Genomic DNA, 25,455 nt, shown 5'->3' with positions numbered 1-25,455 from the left:
ATTAGTAGAACTGAACGTTCTTAGAGCGTTCAATGTTCAATGAGCAAGTTTTCTGGGTGTCTTTATTTAATGATTTTAAACATTCTGGAAATGTTGATGCAACATAACTTGTGTCAGTGTTTTCACCTTTAGTTTTGTGACGTTAATTTTAAAGTTTCCATAACATTAGAATTATTCTAGCTGGAAACGTTATGTGAGAAATGTTATAATAACGTTGTGATGCAAAACAGTATCATGGTTTACATTATTATTACTGAAACATAATTTCTGTGACATTACAGGCTAGCCTTCCTGGAACCTTTGTAAAACATTGTGAAATGTTCTTATAACTTTAGCTGGGATACCATCAAGTATATCAAACTTAAGTGAACCCATAAACTAGTCTGGCCAACAGTCTGTATCCAGCTGCCAGAAGAAGCTGATCCACGAGCTGGATTTCACAGCCAGGCCACATAGTAATTTCTTTCCCCATCGCAATTTAAATATTTAATCAGTGTTTTATCGGCTGTGTAGAATCAGATCTGGGAGACAGTGGCCTTCATTAATCAGCATGAACAGACATGCTGAGGAGGCGGGAGAGGAACTGGCATCCTCCGTCCACCATACTGAGAATCGATGCAGTTGATCCCAGATGATATTTCACACTGTTCTCATGAATCCAGGACACAAATAGAACTTTAATTCAGTTCTGTGCACCCAAGCCACTCCAGGCCTCTTCAAATCATCTTATTAAAGAGGTCAGGTTCAAGTCTCTGCTGCCAGTTACAGGCTGGAAGCCCTGTTTTATTTTCTAAGTGTGCCACATAAGAGTATAATTATATGTGTTGTACTTACCATCTATGTTTGCATGCAGTGTAGCATACAGTATTTTATATTACAGTATTTTATTAGCAGCTTCACAGTACCAGTCCAAAGTTTGGACACACCTCTTTTTATACACTTTTTAAAAGCTTTTTTACATTGTAAATTTAATGTTGAAGATTATATGAAAGCTATACAGGTACACATGGATAATTATTCACTTTTTTGTTCACTACGAAAACAATGTGTCCCATAAGTGTATACTGTATAACATCAGCACTTAAAAACATTATTTAGGATGTTTCAATCTTTCGACAAATCATCATATTTAAGATTTCAGACTACACAGTAATAATATTTTCCGAGCTTAATCACTTTTTAATTTCATTTTCATTTATCCATACATCCACAATGTTTTTATTCTTAGCAATAATACAAATAATACAACTGATACTAAAGTGCTAGTTCTTATAAAAGCTATAGATATAAAAATAGGCAAGATGATAGCTATTTGTGAAACAGGCGGGATGACTCCAACACATTTAGTGGCAGCACTCTCAACCAATAGGTTTTTTTGTTATAACTACACAGCCAATAGTATTCTCAGGAAATGAAAATGGGGCGGGTACTGATGGCATCCGTGGGAATTGACCATAGACTGGGTCACGCAACATATTGAGTGGCAGCGCTCTCAGCCAGTAGCCTTGCGCATGAGTTCACAACCAATAATTATCTGAGAAATTGAAAAAGGGGAGGATACTGGTGGAGTCCGTGGGAATAGACCATAGGCTGGATATGGAATAGACGGTCAGAGATAGTATAGTGAAATAAGTCAGTCTTGGAAAGACATAGACGTTTAACTGGTTTAAATCGGTATTTACTCATTCATAAAAAAAACATAATATAATAATTAATGTTTTTTTTTTATTCGTAATAATAACAATAATGCAAATATATATACAAATACGTATGTGAATCGTAGTAAGTAATTTTAGCAGTTACTAATACTAAAGTGCTTGTCCTAATAAAAGCTCTAGCTGTAAAAATAGACAGGAAAATACCAGCTGTGTTAAATAGGAGGGATAGCTCCAACATATTGAGTGGCAGCGCTCTCAGCCAATAGGCTTGAGCTCTTGAGCCTTTGTTATGATTTCACGACCAATAGAAATCTCTGGAATTAAAAAAAAAGGGGGCGGGTGCTGATGGCGTCCGTGGGAATAGAAGAGTAGCGATAGTGGCCGGTTGTAGTGGAGGAGGAGGAGACAAGGGCTAGGCTTGGAGAGATAGAGGAGAAGTTTAGCTAGCGGCAGCTGGTTTTAACTGGGGATAAAAGCAGGACCGGGAGATTTTATCCTGGATTTATTCATTCAGAGGGGAAGAAGGAATAGCGTGCCTCGGCTTCTGCTGGAGGTGGGCCTCGGCCTGAGCGCCGGGCTACTGGTGGATAGCTAGCCGCCGAAGGCTTCGAGCTGCCCGGATGCTCAGAGCTGCCTGTCCGCATCTCTCGCCTTGCTGGAGCCGGCACTCTTCTTTTAAAGCCGGGCTGCGGGTCGCCGAGGACGCCAGTGCTCAGGAGAGCTCAGGCCTTTGAGGGGACGGCTTAGCTGGCTTAGGAGCTAGCTAGCTTAATTCTGCTGCTTTGGCGCAATAATGCTGGTAGTTATAATGCGTCCAGCAGCCCTGTTAGCGACGTTAGCTTCGTGAGGAACGGGGTGGGATATTAGCTATTGGGACATGGGTGGACAGTCTCGAATAAGAGGGTGGATATGTGGCTAGTTAGGTCAGCTAGCTAACTAATGAAGTAACTGGCTAGGCTAACTAAATAGCTAACCTATCTTAACTAACTGAGGTGTTATTTAGCTAGCTAGAGTGCTGACAGTGTTTTATAGTCCTGTCAGAACGAAACGTCTCTTTAGAGTGAATAGAAACATCAGAGTTTTGGCCAAAAGTGGCTAAAAGTCGTGTTCGCTGAGGTGCTAGTTAGCAAGCTAGCCAGTCAGGCAGTTTTCCTCGACCTAAGCTAACGTTAGTTCAATGAACATAGCACCTAAAATAGACTGGAATGCTTGCTATTCCTTGATGTTATCTAGCTAGTTAACCTAGCTACGCTAGTGTTTTAGCCCTCTGCCTTCAAATAGCCAACTACGCTTAGCTAAGCTAAGCTAGCTACGTTTCATTCACTGGAAGCTGCCCCCTTTAATTCCAGTCTAATGTGCCGCCAGTAAAAGCAACCGAGGCAGCTCCTCTCCTCCTGGTGTTCATTTCAGAGGACTGTTTTGGGAGCACTGTGTCATGGGCAATACAGTATCGTGCTGCGTGTCTCCCAGTGGGAGTCCAAAGCTTCCACGCCAAGCAGATCGCTTGGAGGACTACCAAATAAACACAGACTTGAGCGACGACACGGGTCCATACCTGCAGCACATCAGTGACAGAGAGCTGCCGGACGGTAGGTGTTTCCATCTATAACCAAGCTAACTACACACTGTAGGTAAGCTAACACTAGGCTGTACCACTCAATAGATCTTCAGCCTTTCTCCTGGAGATCCAACCCTACCATCCCCTGCAGGTTTCATCATCTCCCATTCAAGGACTCCTGAAGGCAGTGATGATGATGTTCAGTTCATGTGAGGTGGATTAGGTTTGGAGCCAAAGGCTGTGGGAAGGAGAAGTTGAGGATTTGATTGCATTCGGCCGGAGCAGCCTTAGTGAGACTTAGTGAGACGGTGGATGATTAACTTTTTGGTTTACAATTGCCCCTTCAACATCTCCCAGGAGTTTTTGGGATGAACTTAATATGCTTCTGGGAGATGTTTGGATTGCGGCATGATGGACCTTAACTCTCTCTTATTAAAAATGGAGAGAGTTACCCATGGTGGGTATCTTTATCAATAGGCAGTCCTTTTGTATGGAGGTTGTCCAAGCCACAATGGGTGGGTGGGTGTATCCTAAAGTAGAATCCCACCAGATTCCTTTTTGTACAGATATTTTGTCTTTGTTCTTCGAACTTAGTTTTAAGGCATGTCATGGAAGAGTATATTTTAAGTATTGGGTGCCTGAGGCAAAATTGTCTGTTAATGATTAAATATCTTTACTGCATTTACCATTCAACTTTTGGTCAGGCACTGGACACTGTTTTACCATAAATTTGTATAATATTTTGACCTAAAACATATTAAGTAGATGGTTGGAATGGGAAAGAGTAAACATATTGGCAATGATTATTGTTAATGAAGGTCATGATTCCTGTGGCTGTCTCTGTTTTAATAATTTATAGTTTTAAGAGTTCTTAAAGTGATGAAGTTATGCATGCGGAAGGGTGGAGTGAAAAATGGCCCCAAATGGAAAACTTCAAATGTCTAAATTTTAACTATTTAAAATATGTCCCTATTATACAGCTAAACAAAGCTCACAAGACGGGTAGATTCATTGGTGAATCTGGAGATCCTAAAAATGTGGTGGAATCATTCTTTACTGTAGCTAAGATCACTATTTCAAAGTGGTCTTTAGATGCTTTTGGACATATTCTTAATTTAATCAGGGATTGGTGCATGTCTTTGGCATCCCCCTCACCCCAAAACACACACAAACACTCTTATCCAGTTTCCTGAGCTCCTCTTCTTGCGACTCGGGTTACTCTTGAGGGCTCCACTGCCGTTATTCAGTTACAGAAGGGGAGTTCTTCTTCATGATCAACAACTCTGATCAAAGTAGGAGCCAACGGTAAAAAGCACTGGAGATGTTAAAACTGAAAGCTGCTAGTTGAGAGCATGCCTCTCGTTTGGGGGGTAGGTATGTCCCTCTGGGGCTGTTAGGAGAATTTACTGCTGTTTACTTTACCCCCAGGGGAGCCCTACACAGAGGTAGCATCCTGTGCAAGCACCTTTTGGGTCATGCGTAGTCCTATTGACTTTAAGAACTATGGGTTTTCGAAAATCTTGATTAATGGAAGTTGCAGTATTATGTATTGCAAAACTTTTAACAGTCCTTTGAGACTGTCAGAAAGCTGTGTTAAACTTTCTTCAGATTTCACTGTTCAGGGTTTTAATGCTATGGTATTTTTTTACCAGTATAACAGTATGTAAATTCATAATGTCTTACTTCAGTTTTTGTTTAGGAAATGCCTACACTTGTATAAGTAGTGAGGTGTTATATAGTGAATGAGGTTCAACACTGATAGTGGATGCCAGATGGATGGGAAATAAAGTTTCAAACCTAAAAGGAGATTCTGGCAGAAATCACATCTATGTTCAGTTCAGGAGGCCATATGCAGTTCTTTAACTTCGTACTTACTTGCTTAGTCCTCACTGTCCCTTATGGGACCTCTGGCCGCTTCCATGGGGCATGGTAAAAGTCATGGGACATTTTAATACTTCCTCTTGCAATTTTTTTGCAACATCAGTGTACATTCCCTTGATCACAATATTGCAATATGTTACAGAGCAGTGGTAGTGTACTTCGTACACTGCTCTACCAGGAGCGCAACTTGAAGACGGAAAGGGCATTCCAGTCTGTTCCCTTGAGTTTTGCCAGACAAAAAGAGGAATGGGAATGCACAGTGGGCCAGCAGAGACGTCCAAATATCTGCACAATTTGTGGCATTCCATTGAAGGTGGGACAGCTGTACTCTTACTGCCCTCCCTTCTCTCATAGGATCAGCTGAAATAGTTGCATATAAATATTACAGGGGACCTTCACCAGATTTTTAAATTTCCAACAATGCAGTGATTAAGATTAACCCATTCAGAGTGGAGCTTTGGTGTGAAATTATGGTTCTCATGAAACCCACCAACTATTTGTATTTCTTAACAATGGCGTCGAATCAAGCCAGGTCCCAGTCAACATGACTACAGCGCATATATAGCCATTTATTTACTATCCAAACCCATCTGTTAACTTTTGTGTGTTCCTTTGGGACTTGTTTTTTTCAAACAGCACCCTGTTACAAATGTCCATTTACCATTTAATGATTGATTTTTAGGGTTAATTAGGTATGGTCTGTACCAAAATAGCAAATGTGAACTTTTGTCCAATCAACAGATTTGGTCTCAATCCAGATCAGATGAACTATGGTCCAGTTCCTTTGCAGTGCGAGAGCCCTTTTTTGTTCATACTTCTGGATCAATGTTAGAAAGTTGAGGGAGGCCTGTGATCCATAAAACAACAGAAGAAGAAAATGAACTGGTATTGGGACTCTTCTTCACATACACGTCATGCAGCAGTATGGTATTAATTTGTTTAGGTGTCTGTTTTTATTTACAACATCAGCAAACCATTCCGACTTTACAAGTTGCAGTAAGTGAGTCTTTCACACCACATACAACTCTTTTTTTACATCTTAACTACTTGATTATGCAGACATTTTAATTGGGTTGCCTTTTGACTTGGAAGGTGTAATCAGAGGTGACCCATTGGTGATAATTAAAAGTTCAATTAACATTGGTATGACCTGCATCATCATCATCAGACACATGTAATAGATCAGATTTAAATGGTCTGGGTTGTTTTAGAGGCTTGCCCACACCAAGTCTTTGGAGCTCAGACATGTATTTTTCGGCGAAAGCGCCTTGCCCCACCCCCATGGGTTATTTTTGACATGGCAGCATGTCACTCCCGGCTTAGCAAGCTCAGCTGCTGGCAAGATTGACCCGTGGGTGCTGTTTGAATGGACAGTCCTCTGTGCTGTGAGTACAGCTTAGGAATAAGGCTGCTCTTTAGACATCTGCACCAGAAACACAAGACATTTCAGGTTAAATGTGTTTGTTTATTAAAGGAGTAGTTTGACACACATTAAGATGCCCAAATTACCTCTTACTACAAATTTCATCAGTTAAGGTTCTCAGCTTAGTAATGGCCAGCTTTGCACTGGAGTCACCCAAGAATATATAAGAACACGTACATATGTTTCTAAAGTCATGCTCACACACTTCACTCAACCAATCCGAAACAACATCCAGATCTTCACTAATGCTCTGTAGACTTGTCAATGTGCTTTAAGCTGCAGTTTGCTTTTACTGCCAATCATATCAAATCAACATGAATGAAACATCTCAATTTTGCTTAACCCTGGAAAAACATTTTAAGCTACCTTCCACTTCCAGATCAGGAGAATCTCTCGCTATCTTTAAGAAACTCCTGAAGACAGAGCTCTTCAAAGAGCACTTACTTTCCTAACACCTCTAACACACTATCTACTACCTCATTTCCTTCTTCCCCTCCTTCACTCCTCTATCCCAGTATCTCCCTTTGACCTCCCTTAGGCCCTATCTTAAGATGTTTTTTTACCTTCGATTACTTTTGTACTTCACTATTGTAAGTCGCTTTGGACAAAAACGTCTGCCAAATATAATGTAACGTTTTAAATGTTTATAGTTTACAATCACAAGTCATAGTGTGTCCTAAACCTAATCTACAATTCTACATCTCCGTAAAACTCCGGGGAGCCTGAGTTTTCTTTCCAATCTAGTTAATCTAGATTCTCAGAGCCCAAAGTGTAAATGTATTTTTTTTTTTTCCTGAATATCTTCTTAAAGTCTAAAAAATGGTCTGCTGTATTTCACCAGTGTTTAGAATGGGCAGTTCTGATGCTATCGTCAGCATAACCCTGACCAATAACAGGGTTAACATGCCATGCTTCTTTTCAAGTCAAAGCAACCCTTATTACTGAGCAACCTGGTATAAAAATGGAAAGAAAAAAAAACTTGTATACCAGACATGCCTGGGGTCAGCTAGAGTCGGTGTTGAAAAGTCTCAGCTTAATTCTTCGCAGGACCATTCCTGTAACTGTGCTGACAGTTCATGAACTTTGCCGTATCAGTTATAAGCTCAACCACCCTTTAGCCTGCAGAGCTAGCATTTTGACTTCCTTGCTTTTACAGGGATCTCAGGGTTAGTAAGCAAACACTGAAAAGATGTGCTAAGCTACTATTCAGCCTATGACTGCTTTTCTGGCCGTTCCTCTCAGAAGGCCAGCAGTCAGCATTATCTCACAGGAATCCCATGGCACACAAGCAGGTAGTACTGCAGTGGAAGTCTGACGCACTATAGAGACACCTACGCATAACAATAGCACCAGTTAATAAGGCCATTTATTTAAGTGTTTGAAATCTTTGGCATCTTTGTGTGGCTAGAAGGCTAAACAGTTTTAAAGTGTCCTAAAGAAGAAGTTCCTATGTAAGTTTCTTCCAGGGCATAAAAGCGACATACAGCCAAAGAAGTCTCGCCACTGTAAAAGCCTGAGTATAAAAGTACATCACTGCAACCTTTTCTGTGAGCTGTAAAGGTGCTCAGACCAGTTACAGACTAAAACAGCTGTACAAACATCCAACAAATGGCTCCCCCAGTTTACCACACACAATTTGGGTTCTTAGTAAGAGCTTGTGAAAGCAGATCTGCTCTACATATCAGACAGAGCACTGATGAACCTGCAGCTTGTTTAACAGCAAGACTGTGATGCTGTTTTTTATATATACTTACTTACTAGCTAACTTGCAGTAATATTATATACTGAACATTGTGGTTTACCTAGTTGAGTAGATGTCTACTGTAAACTACAGTGGACATTTTTAGTATGTCTGGCAGTTATCACGACAGGAACTGTCAGACTCCATTCTTCTCTTTTCAGGATCCTGGGGATGGATTCACTATAGTGTCTTGAGAAGGTCTCTAAAGAACCACTAGAAATTTGACACATTTGACACAATAAAACTGCATTTAAAAACATTCTTATGAACTGATCATAGTGTTTCCCATAATATATGAGATGCACAGAAATGGAAATCTATTTAAAAAAATATTAAACAAATTAAGTAGCCCAAAAAGTTTTCTTTGGCTTGCTTATTTACAGAACTACCGTTTCAAAATATTTATTCAATGCTAAACATTTTTAACATTTTAGTAAACAAACCAACAAAGCACAAAGTACTTACCTTTGCAGTTCTATTTTAATCATGAGTTTATTTCAGCAGCGCTACTCTAGGAACGGATTGGCTTTAGCAAATTTACACAGAGAAATTCTGTCAATCTTTAACTCAGCTGGAGTTACTATGCCAGCCTTGTACAGCTCAGTTTGTGAAGAGGTAGGAAATTAATGCTGAGCATGATATCAAGTGATGCTGAGTGCTTATTTTGTATAAATTGTGCAAGTAAAAAAAAAATCCTATTTTCAAATGAAAGTAAAATTTTGCCAATATTGGTTTGCCAAATTAGTAACCTTAGCTTCATTCATTTCACACCAAGCAGAAAAGACCTGAAAGCTCTGGTGTATCAGGCAGTGTGTACTCAGTTCTAGACAACACAGGCCTGTTTGTTCATCAGTAAAAGTCCCCTGTCCAGTCAGAGTAGAGTAGTAGACATCTGCTGATCTATTTAAAACACAGTCTGGTCCTTCTCTACACGTGGTGTAAAAGCTATCTTGGATAAGCAGCCCAATTTTACTGGAATGTGTTTATTAGCTTATGGCGGCTGCTACTAGGACTACTACTTTTTATTAGATGTTGGTTAAATTCAGTTGAAGCCCAAAGAACCAGCAGATACAAGATCCCCTCACCCACAAGTGTCCCACTAGCACCTGCACCCATCTTCTGCCAGTTGGGCAGCTCAGATAACAGGGCTGAGAGGGGTCAAGCGACCTCCTTCCATGGATTTACTGTACAGCCTAACATAGGTTTGGCTGGAGTTCATTGTCGCTTCATTACCAGCCCTGGCTTCACTAAGAAATTGAGTTGCCAGGATTTTACAGCCCCGCCCAAGCATGTGGTGAGGTACGCTGGCCTTTCTCCATCAATGTTAAAGTCCAGCCAGGATGTATAATTCATACTGAGAACATGTCATCACCATTTTTTTAAGAGCCTGATTTTTTTTTGGCCCTGCCAGGTTTTAAAGAGGCTACATTTTATCACCACCTCTTTTTGTCTTCTTGAAACATTTAAATGTATTAATAACTGCTGTTTTTTAGGTGCTTGATTTTGTCTTCAGTATTTTTGGAAATTTCCACTTTTTATAATGTCTAGTCCCCATCCCCATCTTTTTGAAAAGTCTCATTTTTGTTGTAGCCACTTGTTGAGATTTCTTATTTTTGTCCCCAGTCATGTCAGTTTTGTCCCCACTACTTTTTTTTTTAAAGTCCCTTTTTTTTAAATGTCTCATGTTTGTTGCGCTCACGTTTTTTTTTATATTCATTATTTTTAAATGTTTTAAAAATTACAGATTTTGTCCCTAGCAATTTTAGAAATGCTTCATTTTTGTCCACAGCCCTTTTTTTCTGGAAATGCCTACTGTTCATTATTTTCATTATTTTTATAATTTTTTTATGATTTTGTCCTCAGAGCGCTTTTTATAATCATCAGTTTTGTGCTTGACACTTATTTGAAATGTCTGATTTTGTCCCCACAATTTTTGGAATTCTCCTCTTTTTCAAATGCCGGATTTATTTTCGTAATCACTATTAAAAGTCTCATTTTAGTCCCCTTTTTTTAATTCCTCACCCTTTTTGGTATTTGAAATGTTCAGGGTTGTTCCCTCAGCTTTTTCTCAACCACTTGTTAATGCACATGTCCAGAGCCGAGCCTTAATCTCATTAGTTCTGAGCTGGGTCTGCAGAGGGGCGGAGCTGGAAGTTGGAGCAGCTGCAGATGTGGGGTGTCTGGACTGGAATGCTGTAGTAATTCTTCAGTCTTGTGATTGACAGCACCTCATGTAAACTCAAACAGGATGCCCTTGTTATCTGCACGTTATTTCTGGAGCATCATCATCAGTTAAGGTTGTTTCTGCTTGTCTCGTTTGTAGACGATACTGATTGTCTGTGCACACACTTTCATACATTTTGCGGCTTGTCTGGGGTGGCGTGACCCCCCCCCCCCCCCCCTCCCCCCTCCTCTAGTTGGCACGGCAGAGTAGGAGGGCCGTGGAGAGTGTGAGGGTACTGTGTTCTCGTCTGGTGCTACACAATGACTTCATTGTGCTCAGCGTGACATGACTTAAATGATTGTTCAGGTTTTTTGTGTGCTTTAAATTTTGTGTATTACGAGCTGCTCTGCTTTTAGAAATGAAATGAATGCTTCTAATTCATTTTACTCTCTCCTTTTCTGTGTTTCAGATTTAGCTGTAGAGTCCAACCCTTCAGATCACGCCCGTGCAAGCACCATCTTCCTCAGCAAGTCACAGACAGATGGTGAGTGGTGACGGCATTGGACAACTAGAAAGACCTTCATATCATTTATATTTTAAAGAAGGAATATTTTTTGTTGTTTTTATTATTTCTCTCTCTCCCTGTTTTCACTCTGAATACTTCTGCAACCTTATTAGGGAACATAAAGCCTAGTCTGGTATACAGAGCCTAGTGCATCTCAAAATATTTTATCAACATTACCTTTTTAATATAACATTCTAGTCATTTTGGTTTTTAGTAAAATGTGTTTTGGGGAGGGGGTAGTACACTATAGAACCCTAAGCTTTTGTCCTTAACGGCATTTTTTAAATCCGTACATTACTTTAACTTTTATACTTTGAGAAGGTTTAAAAGCAGTACTTTTACTAGGGTAAAAAAATTGAGTTTTCTCCTACAGAAGTATTTTAAACCTTAGTATCTTCAGTACACTTCTGCCCGAGTAATGAATGTAAATACGTTTGATTATTTAAGGGGTATACCTCCCACATCTAGTTTTTACACAAAAAATAAAGTGACACAAATCAGCCTGTGAGTGAATGTCTAAAATATTGTCTCGTTTTTCTTTCAGTACGGGATAAGAGGAAAAGCAATCATATAAATCACGTAAGTCAGTCGACTGCGCTTCCAGTGAACTCCAAGTGATGCATTGGAAAGTTTCTGCACATGTGCTTAGTGCTTGTTTTGTTTTCTCTCTCCGTTCAGGTCTCTCCTGGTCCCCTCTCCAAAAAATACAGTTCATGCTCAACGATATTCATTGACGACAGTACAGTTAGCCAGCCAAATCTAAAAAGCACAATCAAATGGTAAGTGGTGTGTGTGTTTGTTTGTTTTTCTGCCAGCTTCAGCATTTACAGCTCAGGAAAAAAAATGAGACCACTAAAAATGATGAGTTTCTTTTATTTTACCAAATTGAAAACCTCTGAAATATAATCAAGTGGAAGGTAGATTAATACAAACCATTAAAACGAGCTGAATAGCTTGAATGTTTGCAACAGGAGTAGCATAAAGTTTTCTAAAAGCAGTGTGTAAGACTGGTGGAGGAGAACATGCCAAGATGCATGAAAACTGTGATTAAAACCAGGGTTATTCCACTAAATATTGATTTCTGGACTCTTAAAACTGTATGAATATGAACTTGTTTTCTTTGCATTATTTGAGGTCTGAAAGCTCTGCAGACATTTCTTATTTTCTGCAAATAAATGCTCTAAATGGTTATTTTAATTGGATTTTAGGAGAAATGTTGTCCGAAGTTTATAGAATAAAACAGTGTTCATTTTACTCAAACTTGTACTTAGAAATATCAACACCAGAGAAACTGATTCAGAAACTTTTTTAGAGCTGTAGGCATACAGCATCACAGGGGACATATGGAGAGATCTTCCACAGTTTTTTTTTAAAACATAGATTGTGCCTTCCTATGTACTCATAGTACAACATAGTTCATGTTTATCTGTTCCAGAGAGTCCTATTACTTGGATTAGACAAGCTGTGTGCACATTTGCATATTTGTGGGTGCAATGGGTGCAATCATTAGAAGAGTTGTCCACAACATTTGGACATACAGTGCATGTACAACTGGCTCCAGGTTTCTAAGTACATAGAGAAATTGGATACAAAAATCAATGTAAAATGTTTTAGTCATTTAGAATTCTTCAGAATATTGATGGAACTCATTAGAACAGCAGTAATGCGCAGTATGTTGTATCTGGACAGAGACAGAGCGATATATCTGATGTATAATCAATGAGAGTTACTGAAGGAACACTGTTTTGAAAATGCAGACAGTTTTACACCAGTCTTAGTTTTTTAAAACAGTATCTAATTAACTGAAGTTCAGAGAAAGTTCTCATGCTTAGAATGTGGTTTCTAGGTTGCCTACTGACATCACCTGTAGTGAAGAAGCCTTGTCATGCTTGCAGACATTTTCAGTTCTTATTTATTTGGGGGTTTTGCCTTCAGTCTTGTCCTCAGTCTTGTCTTCAGTGAGTGAATTGTGTGCTCCATGAGCTTCAGATGCTGTGATTGATTTGGCCAGTCTCGAATGATCCACTGTTGGCACTGAAGCAGCTGCTTTAGCAGGCCGCTCAGGGTCATTATACTGCTGCAAGGTGCTGTCCACAGAGTTTTGAGGCATCTTGGCACACTGCTGATGCTGCTGGCAGTCAGATTATCAGTGAAAAGAAGTGGTCAGCCGTGAGCCAAACCCAGCTTGGTTTACAGTTATAGATCTGAAAGAATTCCTTGGAGCAAGACTTAAGATTAATCTTATCTGTCTATAAGACACTTCCAGAACTATGGCAGGTATTTGGCGCTGTTTGCTGTCTGGTTTAGCAGTGGTGGGAGCTTGACTCATGCAAAAGAGTAAGTGTCTGAGTAGGACTAAGGGGAAAAATCATCATAGTAAGTTTTAGAATTATTGCGTACTGAAGTGAAGTGAGGGCTCATAGTAGATGCTATCATGCAGGTGTTGGGAGGGAAAAAAAGAGCTACAGCTCCAGTCATAAATATCAATTATATCAGATTGTGTGTGATAAAACTGATGATGCACCAACTTGCAGATGAAGAAGGAACTCTTAAGCTAAGAAGACAGTAAATGACAGTTCAATTAAATAGCAGGTTAACATTTAAAATAAGCATGCAATTCTGCATGGTTTACACAGTGTATATACAGCTCTTTAAAAAATCAGGAGCCACTTATAAAGTTTCTTTGATTTTACCAAATTAAAAACCTCTGAAATATAATCAACAAGTGGAAGATTAGAGATCACAAGCCATCAAACCAAACTGAACTGCTTGAATTTTTGAGCCAGAAGTGGCATAAAGTTATCCAAAAGCAGTGTGTAAGACTGTTGGAGGAGAACATGCCAAGATGCATGCAAACTGTGATTAAAAAAACAGGGTATTCCACCAAATATTGATTTTAGAACTCTTAAAGCTTACTTTATGAATATGAACATGTTTTCTTTGCATTATTTAAGGTCTGAAAGCTATGCATATTTTTTTTTTTACTTCAGCCATTTCTTTTTTGCAAATAAATGCTCTAAATGACAATATTTTTATTTGGAATTTGAGATAAATGTTGTCTCTTTTTGCATGAAGGTTTAGTATTTTATTTAATATTATTGTTTAAATAAGTAAATAAACTGTTACTTCTCAGGTAATGAGCTTTGAATTTCTTATTTTTAGAGAATACGAAACCTTTTTGCGTAGTTCTGTGTTTAGTTCCTTTATCTTTATTTGTCTTGTATTGATATTTTTGTTGTTTTTTTTTCTTCCAGTGTTACATTAGCAATATATTACCACATCAAAAACAGGTATGTTAACATGTCTAATACATTTTTTTACCCTTTTAAAAAATTATATGCGCTTAGTTACAGCATATAATGATAAACTGTTAATGTGTCAAATGTTTTGTTTCTTTTCCAGGGATTCAGACAGATCGCTGGATATCTTTGATGAGAAGAAGCACCCCCTGTCTGTAAGTGATGTTCGGTCTCTTGCTGGGTTTATAGGACTCACTGATGCACAGACACATTCTCAAGCTACTAGTTTAAACTATTTTTAGGTTTATACCCCAGATCACCACTGTGTATTGTTTTGAGCTGTTGTCCACCTGAACACAGAAATCATCTGACTTGCAACTATTTTAAGAGTCAGCTTAATTTTCTCCAATTTGCTTCAGTTTCGCTCAATTATTCACAGGCTGTTTAGTCTCTCAGATATTTAAACAGATTTTCAGTCATTCTCCTTTCAGAGAGCTTTGCTGCGACTGATGGTGTTCTGTCTCGGAACACTTTTAGCTAAATGCTTGTGGATATTTGTACCCAACAGTCTTTAATATTAATGGATGTTTTCTCAAAACATTGATTTACACTGATAAGCCACTGCATTAATTCCATCTCCTTGTTTTTACACACACTGCCCATTTTATCGGCACATTTACTATATATGAGCACTTATGTTTTATCATTAAAGACTGTAGTTCTGTATCTGTTTCCCTGGGTACTTTATTATTCTTATTTCACCCTGTTCTGACTGGTCAGGACCCCACAGTAGAGACCACCACAGAGCAGCTATTGTCATTATTTGGATGGTGGGTCAGTATTCTCAGCACTGCAGTGACTTTACTGGTATGGTGGTGGTGTCTGAGGTGTTAGTGTGTGTTGTACTGGTATAAGTAAAGTGGATCAGACACAGCAATGCTGCACCCTCAATGTGACTGCTGGACTGAGAATAGTCCTCCAAGCAGAAATGTCCTGTAGGCAGCGTCCTGTGACCACAGATAAAGGACCAAGGATTACCAACATAAACTGTGCAGCAACTGCAAGGTAAAGCAGCTATAGGTAGGAGTGTCTAACAAATAGGGCAGTGAGTTATACAGTGTTTAAAAACTCCAGCAGCACTGCTGTATTTGATTCACTCGTACAACCCAGCACAACCCACACTAACACCTCATACTCCACCAACATGCTAATCAGTGTCAATGCAGTGCTGAGAATAATAACCCACCACCCAAATTATAATAGCTGCTCTGTGGTGGTTTTGTGGGGTCCTGACAATTGAGGAACAGAGTAAAATGAGGTTAAGAAAGTTCTTATCTCAGCTTAAAATAATAGCATAGAAATGTAACTCTTATTATTTCAATATATTAAGTTAAATTCAAGTGCAGTCTCCCACAAAAAATAACAAGACGTTGTGTCAACTTGACCCAGATCCCTAGAAAATAAAAAAAAATCTCTTAAAAAGCAAAAAGCAACCCATGTGACCTGTGGAAACAGGCTTCCATACATTTCTGTAAGGTTGCACCTCTGGCAATGGGCCTGGTAAACTGGTAATCAAAGCCTGGGTGTAATGTTTCACATTCTGCCTCGTATGTCACTGCCAACTCTTATCAAATGCATTGGAACTCGACCCAGAATAGACAGCTGTGCTGCTGGGAGCCAAATGCATGAAACTGTTCATTAAACTGATCTGTCATAAAGACAAAGTTTTAAAGTTTTTGACTTTGTGTTTTAATGTTGACACTTACAGAGGGAGCAAGTTCCTGATGACTATTCGCGAACTGACCCTGAACACAAACTCATCTACCGATTCGTCCGGACACTGTTCAGCGCCGCTCAGCTCACCGCTGAGTGTGCCATCGTCACACTGGTAAGAAGTCTCTAGCACTTAATGTTACCACTTGATGTTTCCAATCAGTGTAAAAGTCAGAAATAGAAATGGAGAAAATGGTCCTCCTGAAAATACAATAACCTCCCAGTGACATATTAAGGACATTAAATTATAGTTAAAAAATGTATTACATTATTGGTCAAGACCCTGCATTTTATTTTTAGACAGGTCGTATACTGACATAGTAAATGTCATGAGAATGGTATCCATGATGTCCTATGGAATCTTCAGACCTGCCAACATGTACATATTTTGCGTAAAACATTTGACCTCCTGGCAAGGCTATGATGAATAACATGAGCATGCTCACTAGTGCTCAACCTAACTTTAAAGCTCCACTAGGTAGTATTGAGATTTTGTGCTCGTGGGCTCCCCCTACAGTTGCAGAGTGTAATAAATGTTTCAGGCGGATTAGTTTCTATTTCTCATTTTCTGGCTTTCACAGACATATTCGGTCTCTTTCCAGCTTCTGCCACAGTGTCTGTATGTTAGTTTGTAAAGAATGAACCAGTAGTCCTTGTAGAACTGTTAGAACTAAAGGTCGGAAAGCAGGTCGCAGTTCTTGCGAGCATTGGTTGCGGCCGCCTCAGAGGAGCTCCGGCACAGACACGAGAGCACCGCTATTCCTCCTATTACACCTCAATGCAGCGCTGCAGTGAGTTTCAAGCTGTAATTTTACTTCTTTAAAAAGTTAAAAAATCAAGGAACCCTACCTAGTGCTGCTTTAAAAGATAACAGCTTACATTGTAAAATTTACAATACAGGTGTGAGCGAACATTTATATTAAGTTTCTGAGTGTTTCACACAATTGTTCAACATTACATTGAAGACAACAGGTTGCAAGTTAAGTCCAGGAAAATCTGTTTTGCAAAGAAAAATATTATTTCAATATTGAGAAATTTAAATTCTGGGAAGGAACTGAGATGTAGGTTTGTTTTCTCAGCTCAGGCTGCAGAACATTACCATCCCTTACTGCCTGTCGGAGTTGGTTTAGTTAATTTGAACCATGCCCAAGGAAGTCCATTGTTTGCAGTGACAGAACGGACTGTATTTGGCTTTGCTTGGTTCACAGAGATCTCAGAAACCAAAATCTGTGTCTTTTAATTATTGGATTCTCATATTAGGAATGTCTATAAAAATAAAAAACTCCTTTTATAAATCTTATTTTAACTGTATTTGTGTGTTTCTAAAGGTAAAACTTATTTTTGTTTTTACTAAAAATGCGTTATTCAAGAAAATGTTGATTTATAATAAAATCATATCAGCCTACATAATAATACATAATACTTAATTCCCTTTAATGTGAACAGGCCTGTTAAATGGCTATAGCAGCACAATCTCAAAACACTGAATTATCACTGAAATTATCTCAAGCCCCAAACAAACTCATGTAGATTTTATTTAACTTTGTTAGCTAGGTTAGTGAAGCTCAAAAAAAGCTCTGTGATTATAAATATTTAGGAGAAAATAGCCATTTCCATGGAAGCAGCACACTGTTTGCGTGCTGTTGTGTTCTATACGTGGCAACCCAGGGGACTGGGGGAATGACGGTGGACAAGTTTGGAAGTTAAAACCCACACAGTTTAAATAAGAACATACTGGATGAAGCTTTGCTGACAAGAGCTGCCAGTGCTTAAACTTAGCATGGTTCCTTAATATCTGATGATACATCCTGATCATGTTATGAGTTACTACAGAAAATATCATCCTTTATGATCTTTTACATATACAGTATATAAGTGCTGTTCTTGACCGCTTTTTTTGGTTTCTCAACATGATCAACATTAAATTTTGGTATATTTGCATTTTTATAACGTTTTTCTATAATAAAATATATATTTTTAATTTTGTTTATCATGTTTGCGGTCAAATCATTCCCACAGTTTCCTTATATGTTAAAAAAAACAAACAAACATACCAAACCACCTAGATTCTTAATCCAGATGCTTAAACATGATGCACCACTAGAGGGCAGTATAGTGTCATAATATAAATCTAATAGGTTGGCCCAGTATAAGCCACCTTTGCCACCAACTGACCCAAAATTATACCTATATCTTAATTTTGAATTCTGTTAATCATCTAATCATGCTATTGTGTTTAATTCCCATCACAGATGCAGTGTTACAGTGTGTGATCAGAATGCAGAGCTGAACAGCATTACTAAAGCCTCTCCCTCTCTGTCTGTGATGCAGGTGTATTTGGAGCGGCTGCTGACGTACGCAGAGATGGACATCTGCCCGTGTAACTGGAAGCGGATCGTGCTGGGAGCCATCTTGCTAGCTTCCAAAGTGTGGGATGACCAGGCGGTCTGGAACGTGGACTATTGCCAGATCCTCAAAGACATCACCGTGGAGGACATGTGAGTGTGTGTGTGTGTGTATATGTGTGTGGGACACAACGTGAACAGTATAACCATGTGTTGTCTCCATGCACGCTGTAACCATGCCCAGAACTTCAAAGACGTCAGCCAAATCTCTCTGTGTGGCACAATAGCATTGCAGTACATTTTCATTATACACATCACAGTATGTATCACAGTTTTATCAGGTATATATATTATTTTTTTTACCCTGGTGGACTGTTTCAAAAGATTAGCGTTTGATCCCACAAGAAGAGGTGTTCTCGGTCCAGATCTACTGAACTATGGTCCAATTTATCTGCAGTGTGAAAGACTTTTCTAGATGGTTCAGACTTTCAGTACAATTACAGAAAGTTGAGCCAGAGGAAAAAGCACTGATGTTGTGCCGAAATCCATCTCCCCTTGGCCTGCAGGCACTTCACAAATCAGTATGAACACAAACGCTTAGACTGGGAATTAATTTATTTACGCTAACAATAGATTAATCTTCATTTATAACCAGAAATAAAAGGAAATATGAGGATAAACTTTTAAACTCAATCTGTTACAGTGGGCACCTGTATGCGAGGAAAAGTCAGATTTTGACAGAGAGCTAGAATTTGCCACAACACCTCAAAGCAAAGCAACTCATCAAACTCTAACATAACTGATATTCTACAATTTAATTAATATAAAGTATAGAGGGGACAGGATTTAGTTAAGTTCTTTAGTCCCCTTTAAACTAAACTGCAGTGTAAAACCCAAACTTACCGAACCAAATATACAGTTTACAATGTAACAGACACAAATTTTGGTGCAGAGTCTGGTCCAGACTTTCAGGTGTGAAAACTAGCACTATTTGGTGCAGTTAAAATGGATTCTGGTTGGTTTGTACCCTTAGTGCGGTTCAAACAACAGGATCGAGGCCAGCTAGAGGAGGTGGTCTCGGTCCGGTCCCAATCGAACTCTGGAGCAGTTCACTTGTGGTGAGAACATGGTCCAATCTCAGCTATCACATGTACTCCTTTTTGTTATTTGAGCTAAACTGCTGATAAGGCACAGTTTTTAATCTGGTATATTAGCCAGGTAATGCTAATTACAACAGCTGTGCTGTGTTCACTACTCGCAGCTGCGCAAATCTGTTTCCTACGTGGACATCTGCATTGCACTAATGTCCTATTGAATACACTGTGTTTAAAAGTGCAGCATTTCAGCATTCCATTTTAAGCAGCTTTAAAAGACACAAGTATATGATCTGGAACACAGAATCTTCTTGCAATATTTACTTTCTTGCTCCCGCACCAGAGAGTCCTCTGCTCGCGTGGTTTATGGGTGAGCATTTTGGTGTGTTTAGGTTTGGGCCTGTGTGAAACCAAACCAAACAGAGGGAAAAAACTTATCAACTGATCCGGACCATGGAAATCAACTACAGGTGTGAAAACACCCTTATTCATCATAGTGGGGGTCTATAATTTAACCCCATGGTCATGAAAAAATTCTATTGCCGTTATTATTGCAATTTTATCAAAACCTAAACTATTTGATGTTTAGTGTAAACACCACATATGTAAAAGTTGTAAAATATTTTAAAACCAAGTACAAAAAAGGCTTTGATGACTAAAATTATTTTTTAAATACTAAACAACAGAAAAGCTCAGAAAAGCTAAAACATAACATCATTATATATTACCAGTAGGCAGAGGCTTTTATTGATTGATTTTGATGCACAAAAACTGATCCTTGTGCTTAAAATACTTTTTAAGTTATTTAAACTTAACACCTCGTAACACTGCCTCATCGCCCACCACCACCAAGCTGGGGACATTTATTGATCCTGGTGCTCCTTTTGCACATAAAATTAGTTATTTTGAAACTGATCAAAGACTTTTATTTTATTTTTTTGATACTGAACGAGAGTACACTTATAAAGCTAACACATGGTATCACTGCCGCATCACCCACCACCTAAGTGGATGCTGTTTATTGATCCTGATGCGTGAAGCGCTTACTCTCCTACTCTCCAGTGTCCATTCATTTCTCTACCACTGCAGGTGTATCAGTCACCCCTTAGATGACAGATTCAGCATCATTTACAGACAGTCCCGCTTACTCTCATACCAATCAGTACCTGAGCAAAGTGTGTGTGTGTGCGCGAGCGTGTGTTTGCAAGGCCGTGTCCCTTTTCTCCTCTCTTCTCTCAGCCCCATGCTCTCTCAGGTCTATTTTCATCCCCTCCATTGAAGCAGTCTTTGTCAGCCTCTGGGCTGGCTGGCCTCAAGTGCTCTCAGCACCCCAACATAATGGCCCCGGCTCTCGCCCACTCCATTTGTTGCCCCTGGCGACCGGTATCCCCCTCCGCACTCCCTACACCGCCGCCCTTGTGTGTCTTCTCCCTGAAGCATCCAGGCCGCTGTCTCCCTGGAGACCGGCTCGCCGCTGTCTCTCAGAAGTGAAGAGATGAGAGCGTCCGAGTGATGAGCCGGAGAGATGCTGGTCCCTCGCATTTCTCCTTCATAGATCCGCGCGCTAATGTTGCGCTCGTGGCCGAATCAGACTTAATTAGACTTCATTCAGGGATGGAGGAAAGTAGCCGGCTGGGAGCTGCTTGCACAACTTTCAAGCCTTGAAATTGAGCAAGAACATGGACTGTAATCTTTGTAATGGTGTCATTTGGAGCGGACGCCGGTGGCTGCCCCGTGTCCCACGGCACAGTGGAACAAAATCATTTTCCACTATCAGGAGTAATGAGCTCCCACGGCGTGAAATTGAACCACATGCATTGTTCTCCTCTGGTACTTGGTTGTATGTTCAGTTGTATTTATTAGGGGTGTGCCATATCATATCGTATGCGATAATATCGCCAACATTTTTGAATATCGTGAACGATATTAAACTCTGAAATAACATGCCATATCACCCACCCCTAATGATCACATCAGGGTAAGACTTTTTTGCTGCTTTTAGCAAAAGAAAAATTCAAACTGTTCTCATTTTCCATTATATATCTACTAGAGACAGATTATATCTGTACAGTATCATTAATTCTACTGCAGTACTGGATATACAGAGATATATGGAGTGCATATCGCATATCGTTACCGCAAAAATACCATGAAATATTGTGATATTATTTTAGGGCCATATCGCCCACCCCTAGTATTTACACAGTGTTGTTGTTTAAACCTGATTCTGCACATATTGTTTATTTGTCTTATCCCTGTGTACTCATTAATCAGTTCATTTTAGACATTTAGGGTCATTTGGCCAGTTTTCTCAAGTTGTAGACAGTATTTTCCTTACAATGGAACATCTCTATTTAAAATGCTGTGGTTGTCCAGGACTAGGCTTAATCCATGTCTGGGAAACTGACCCCTAGAAATCATGCATTTGTCCTTGTCTTTTCTCTCCTTGACTACTGCAACACATTACTGACTGGACTTGCTACTGACTGGACTACTATAAACAAACTGCAACTGGTGCAAATTGCAGCAGGAATATTCTATTCTAGCCTCCCTCTACGCCTGTTTCTTTTAGAATTGATTCAGGCTTATATTATTACTATAAATCAATAAATAAATATATTGTTTAGCACCTTCTGACTCAATACATTCCAAACCATGTCTTAAGATCATCTACTAAGAGGCTCCTCCAGACCCCCCAAAAGAAGCATAAAAGGAAGGAGAAGTGGCTTTTTGTTTTTAAGTGCCAAAACTGCTTTTAAGGAAAAGTTAAAAACATTTATCTTTACATTAGCGTTTAATTAGATTTTTTAAATCGGATTTTTTTTTAGTATTGAGGTTTTGGTGGGGGTTTTGTTCACATATATCTGCTTATGTGCAGCACTTTGAGCTGCGTTTTAATGTATGAAAGGAGCTATAAAAATAAAGTGTATTTTTTATCATTTATTTATTTATTTTTATTAGAATTGCATTAGGTTTCTTAAAAGAAAGAAAAACAAAATAGTGGTGTGCAGGGAATGGTCTTCCTAGAAAGTCCTGTCGGGTGTTACAGGATTACACTAGTTTCTTTGGGACTCCTGTCTAATTTAGCCCTGTTTTACACTGACTTAAGCATACATGGATAAATAAACTAGAAATTTAACTTCTAGCCGTTCAACATTTGCATGTGTGTACAGCACAGCTCTTTGCATTTTCCAGCTTTTAAAAAGCCAGGGTCGTAGTGCAGGGTCAGCTACTCCACTGTGTTTAATGGTTTTCACACCTACAGCTCTGAGCTAAACTGATTCAGAGTTGCAGACAACAGCTTACATTTCTTCCCACAAACAATCCACTCCAGAGATCAATTAGGAGCAACCCGAGCCACACCCTCTTAAGGGTCTTTCTGTAGTTGTTTTGATCCATATTTTTCATTTCATTTAAACTTCATGAACATGAAGTAGAGTCTTGAATTAACTTGAATGAAAGTGTGCAGATAAAAAAAAAAAAAAAAAAAAAAAAACTACCTTAATCTCACCACTGGGATAACTAGGAGAAATGTTTGCTGTTTGTGGCAAAGAATACATGACAAGAATAACACTAGCATTGTAAAAAAAAAAAAAATGATTTTTTTCTGGTATTGCAATATTGGGGTTCCAGTTATCCTTGGCCTGGACATTTGTGGTTCCTGGATTGTTCCTGATCATCAGAAATAATTTCTTAGCAGAGGGTGACCGTTGGGGTCTTCCAGATTTTGGCAAATGAGAACTACTGATCTTGTCTTGTCAATCATATTTAGTCCCATATTTAGTTGACTTAAATAGGCAGGAACTCTCTCAGTGACTAGTGTAATCCTTACTTGACAGATCCACGTATTTCATAAGGATTTGCTCAACCAGTTTTTGAATGGTGAAAGTTGTGAAAACTTGTGAAAGAAGTGCTGCTTTGCTGACCCTCGCTTCTTCTCCCACCAGGAACGAGATGGAGAGGCACTTTCTAGAGCTGCTGCAATTCAACATCAACGTGCCGGCCAGCGTCTACGCCAAGTATTACTTTGACCTGCGCTCGCTGGCCGACGACAACAACCTCAGCTTCCCCCTGGAGCCTCTGAGCAACGAGAGAGCTCAGAAACTCGAGGTGAGTCAGGAACTGTGCATCTATCACCATATCACTTAAATACACCAACTGTTTCAATAAGGGAGGCTGTTTATCTTGGTTTCATGGTGATCATTTGGGGCAGAAAACTTTATGCAAAAGTGAAAAAGGTTTTAAAACCTCGAAGTTTTTTTTTTTTTAAGTTTTAAAGGACTATTTAAGGAAGACTTGGACTTAATCCCATTCTCTTTTTTTTTTTTTTACCACTACCCCTTTTTTTAAAGAGTAACCCTCCCCTTTGGAACAGAGTTACAAGAGGAAAGGGTGAAATCCTCACACTAAGAATTAAGACATCCCTTTAAGCAGACTACAAGCTCTGTAGCAGAGAAGCACTAAAGTTCAGCAACCAAGATGTTGGTTAACTAGTTCATTTTAGGGCATCGTATGCCTTCAAAAATAGGGAAGTGGTGTGGCAATTAATTATTATTGTCCGTTCCTTAATTCCTCTGTGATGGGGAGCTAAAATGAGCTTTTATTAGCTTTTAATTTTGTGTTATGTTTCTGTCCCACCTTAAATGCTGCAGGCTCTGCAGTCTGTTGCATCATTTAAGGTGGAACAGGAAAGTTAAATAGCTATATAGCTACCGAGACGACCTGCAAGTGATTTTGTTTGATTCTTATGAAGAAAATGACCAATAAACATTGAAACTACACATTAACTTTATAATTTTTAATAAGGAAAATTCTCACATTTATGGGGTTCTTTGGATGCTTGTGCCGCTTCCATCTTTTCAGTAATTCTCAGTGCGCTACTTTGAGTGTGCCTCTTCTCTCCCCACTTCCCCCTTATTGGTAGGACATAGAAGTGAAATGGGATTGGGACTTTGAATGATTAAGAAGATCTAGAAATCCATATGAAATCTTATTGCTGTTGTTTCTGGTGCAGGCTATCTCCAGACTGTGTGAAGATAAGTATAAAGACCTGAGCAGAGCCGCCATGAGGAGATCCTTCAGCGCGGACAACCTGGTGGGCATCCGCAGGTCCAACGCTGTACTGTCCTAGACCCCCACAGATCCTACAACCGCTGAGATCCTCAATATCCTGAAGCCCTGTTTCCTTTGACTGGAGTTCAGCATCATGAATCCCCCTCAGACTCTTCCCGTGTCGTTTCCGGTAGAGACTTTTCACCGGTCCCGTCCCTCCCCTTACGAGAACTCCAGCCCAAACCAATGCAAAATGACCTATCTACATAGAAACAAAAACTGACTGAATTGTTTTTTTTTTTTTTTTTGTTCTTTTGTTCTTTATTTCTTTCATTTTTTGCTTACTATGTAGGCTACTAGCTGTGAAACTTGTCAGTTTTTAATTGAAATCAATTGCAGATGGAGTATTTTAAATAAACACTAATCATGTAAAAGGTACGTCTTCCTGTCTGAGGTTATTAGAGCTGCAGCATGACGAATGCATGAGTGGATCAGTTGTTGTTTCATGTGACAGAGCTGAGTAATTTTGATAAGAGGAACTTCAGGAACACTCAGGAAGCTTTCTTCTTGATCACTGGGGGGAAAATGAACATCTGTGTGCAGCTGAATATCAGTTCATTGGTGTCTGAAGGGTGAATCCAATTAATTTTATGCTCACTTTATTCTGCAAAGATACACACAGGTGCATTGCAACAGACTTGAATTTCTAAACAATTTTCTTTGCTTTTTTTTTTTGCAATGACCTTATTTTCTAATGTCCTCAACTGTATTTTATTTCTTTTCTCAAACCCAAAGAATCTAAAAAAGAGAAAAGTCAAACCAGCTTCAATTCACATAGTGATAAATATGTATAGATGGATATACTAACACATTCTCAACAGTTCTTTTTAAGGGAACATATAACACCTCTTTTTACAGTTAGAATAGGTTGCATACTTGCATAAAGCATCTTTACATATAGA

At 39.2% G+C, this 25,455-nt stretch overlaps 1 protein-coding gene across 1 annotated transcript; it reads left to right on the top strand.

Moving 5' to 3' along the window:
- The first annotated feature begins 2,000 nt into the window (after positions 1-2,000).
- Positions 2,001-24,931, top strand: ccnyl1 (cyclin Y-like 1). The gene is made up of 10 exons (XM_007260430.4): positions 2,001-3,247; positions 10,895-10,969; positions 11,535-11,569; positions 11,669-11,769; positions 14,245-14,280; positions 14,393-14,444; positions 15,998-16,117; positions 18,334-18,500; positions 23,389-23,551; positions 24,456-24,931. Exons 1-10 carry the CDS (start codon positions 3,094-3,096, stop codon positions 24,570-24,572), a joined length of 1,020 nt encoding a protein of 339 aa, XP_007260492.1. The 5' UTR covers positions 2,001-3,093; the 3' UTR covers positions 24,573-24,931.
- Positions 24,932-25,455: the final 524 nt, after the last annotated feature.

The sequence above is a fragment of the Astyanax mexicanus genome, chromosome 11 (genome assembly GCF_023375975.1).
Source record: "Astyanax mexicanus isolate ESR-SI-001 chromosome 11, AstMex3_surface, whole genome shotgun sequence".
Classification (NCBI taxonomy): Eukaryota; Metazoa; Chordata; class Actinopteri; order Characiformes; family Acestrorhamphidae; genus Astyanax; species Astyanax mexicanus.
The sequence above is the reverse complement of the archived record's forward strand: the minus strand, read 5'-3'. Positions and strand labels throughout refer to the sequence as shown.

Coding starts and splice junctions, on each gene's coding strand:
- ccnyl1 (XM_007260430.4), top strand. CDS start 3,094: ATGGGCAATACAGTATCGTGCTGCGTGTCTCCCAGTGGGAGTCCAAAG. Junction 3,248..10,894: donor TGACAGAGAGCTGCCGGACG/GTAGGTGTTTCC, acceptor TCTGTGTTTCAG/ATTTAGCTGTAGAGTCCAAC. Junction 14,445..15,997: donor AGAAGAAGCACCCCCTGTCT/GTAAGTGATGTT, acceptor TGACACTTACAG/AGGGAGCAAGTTCCTGATGA.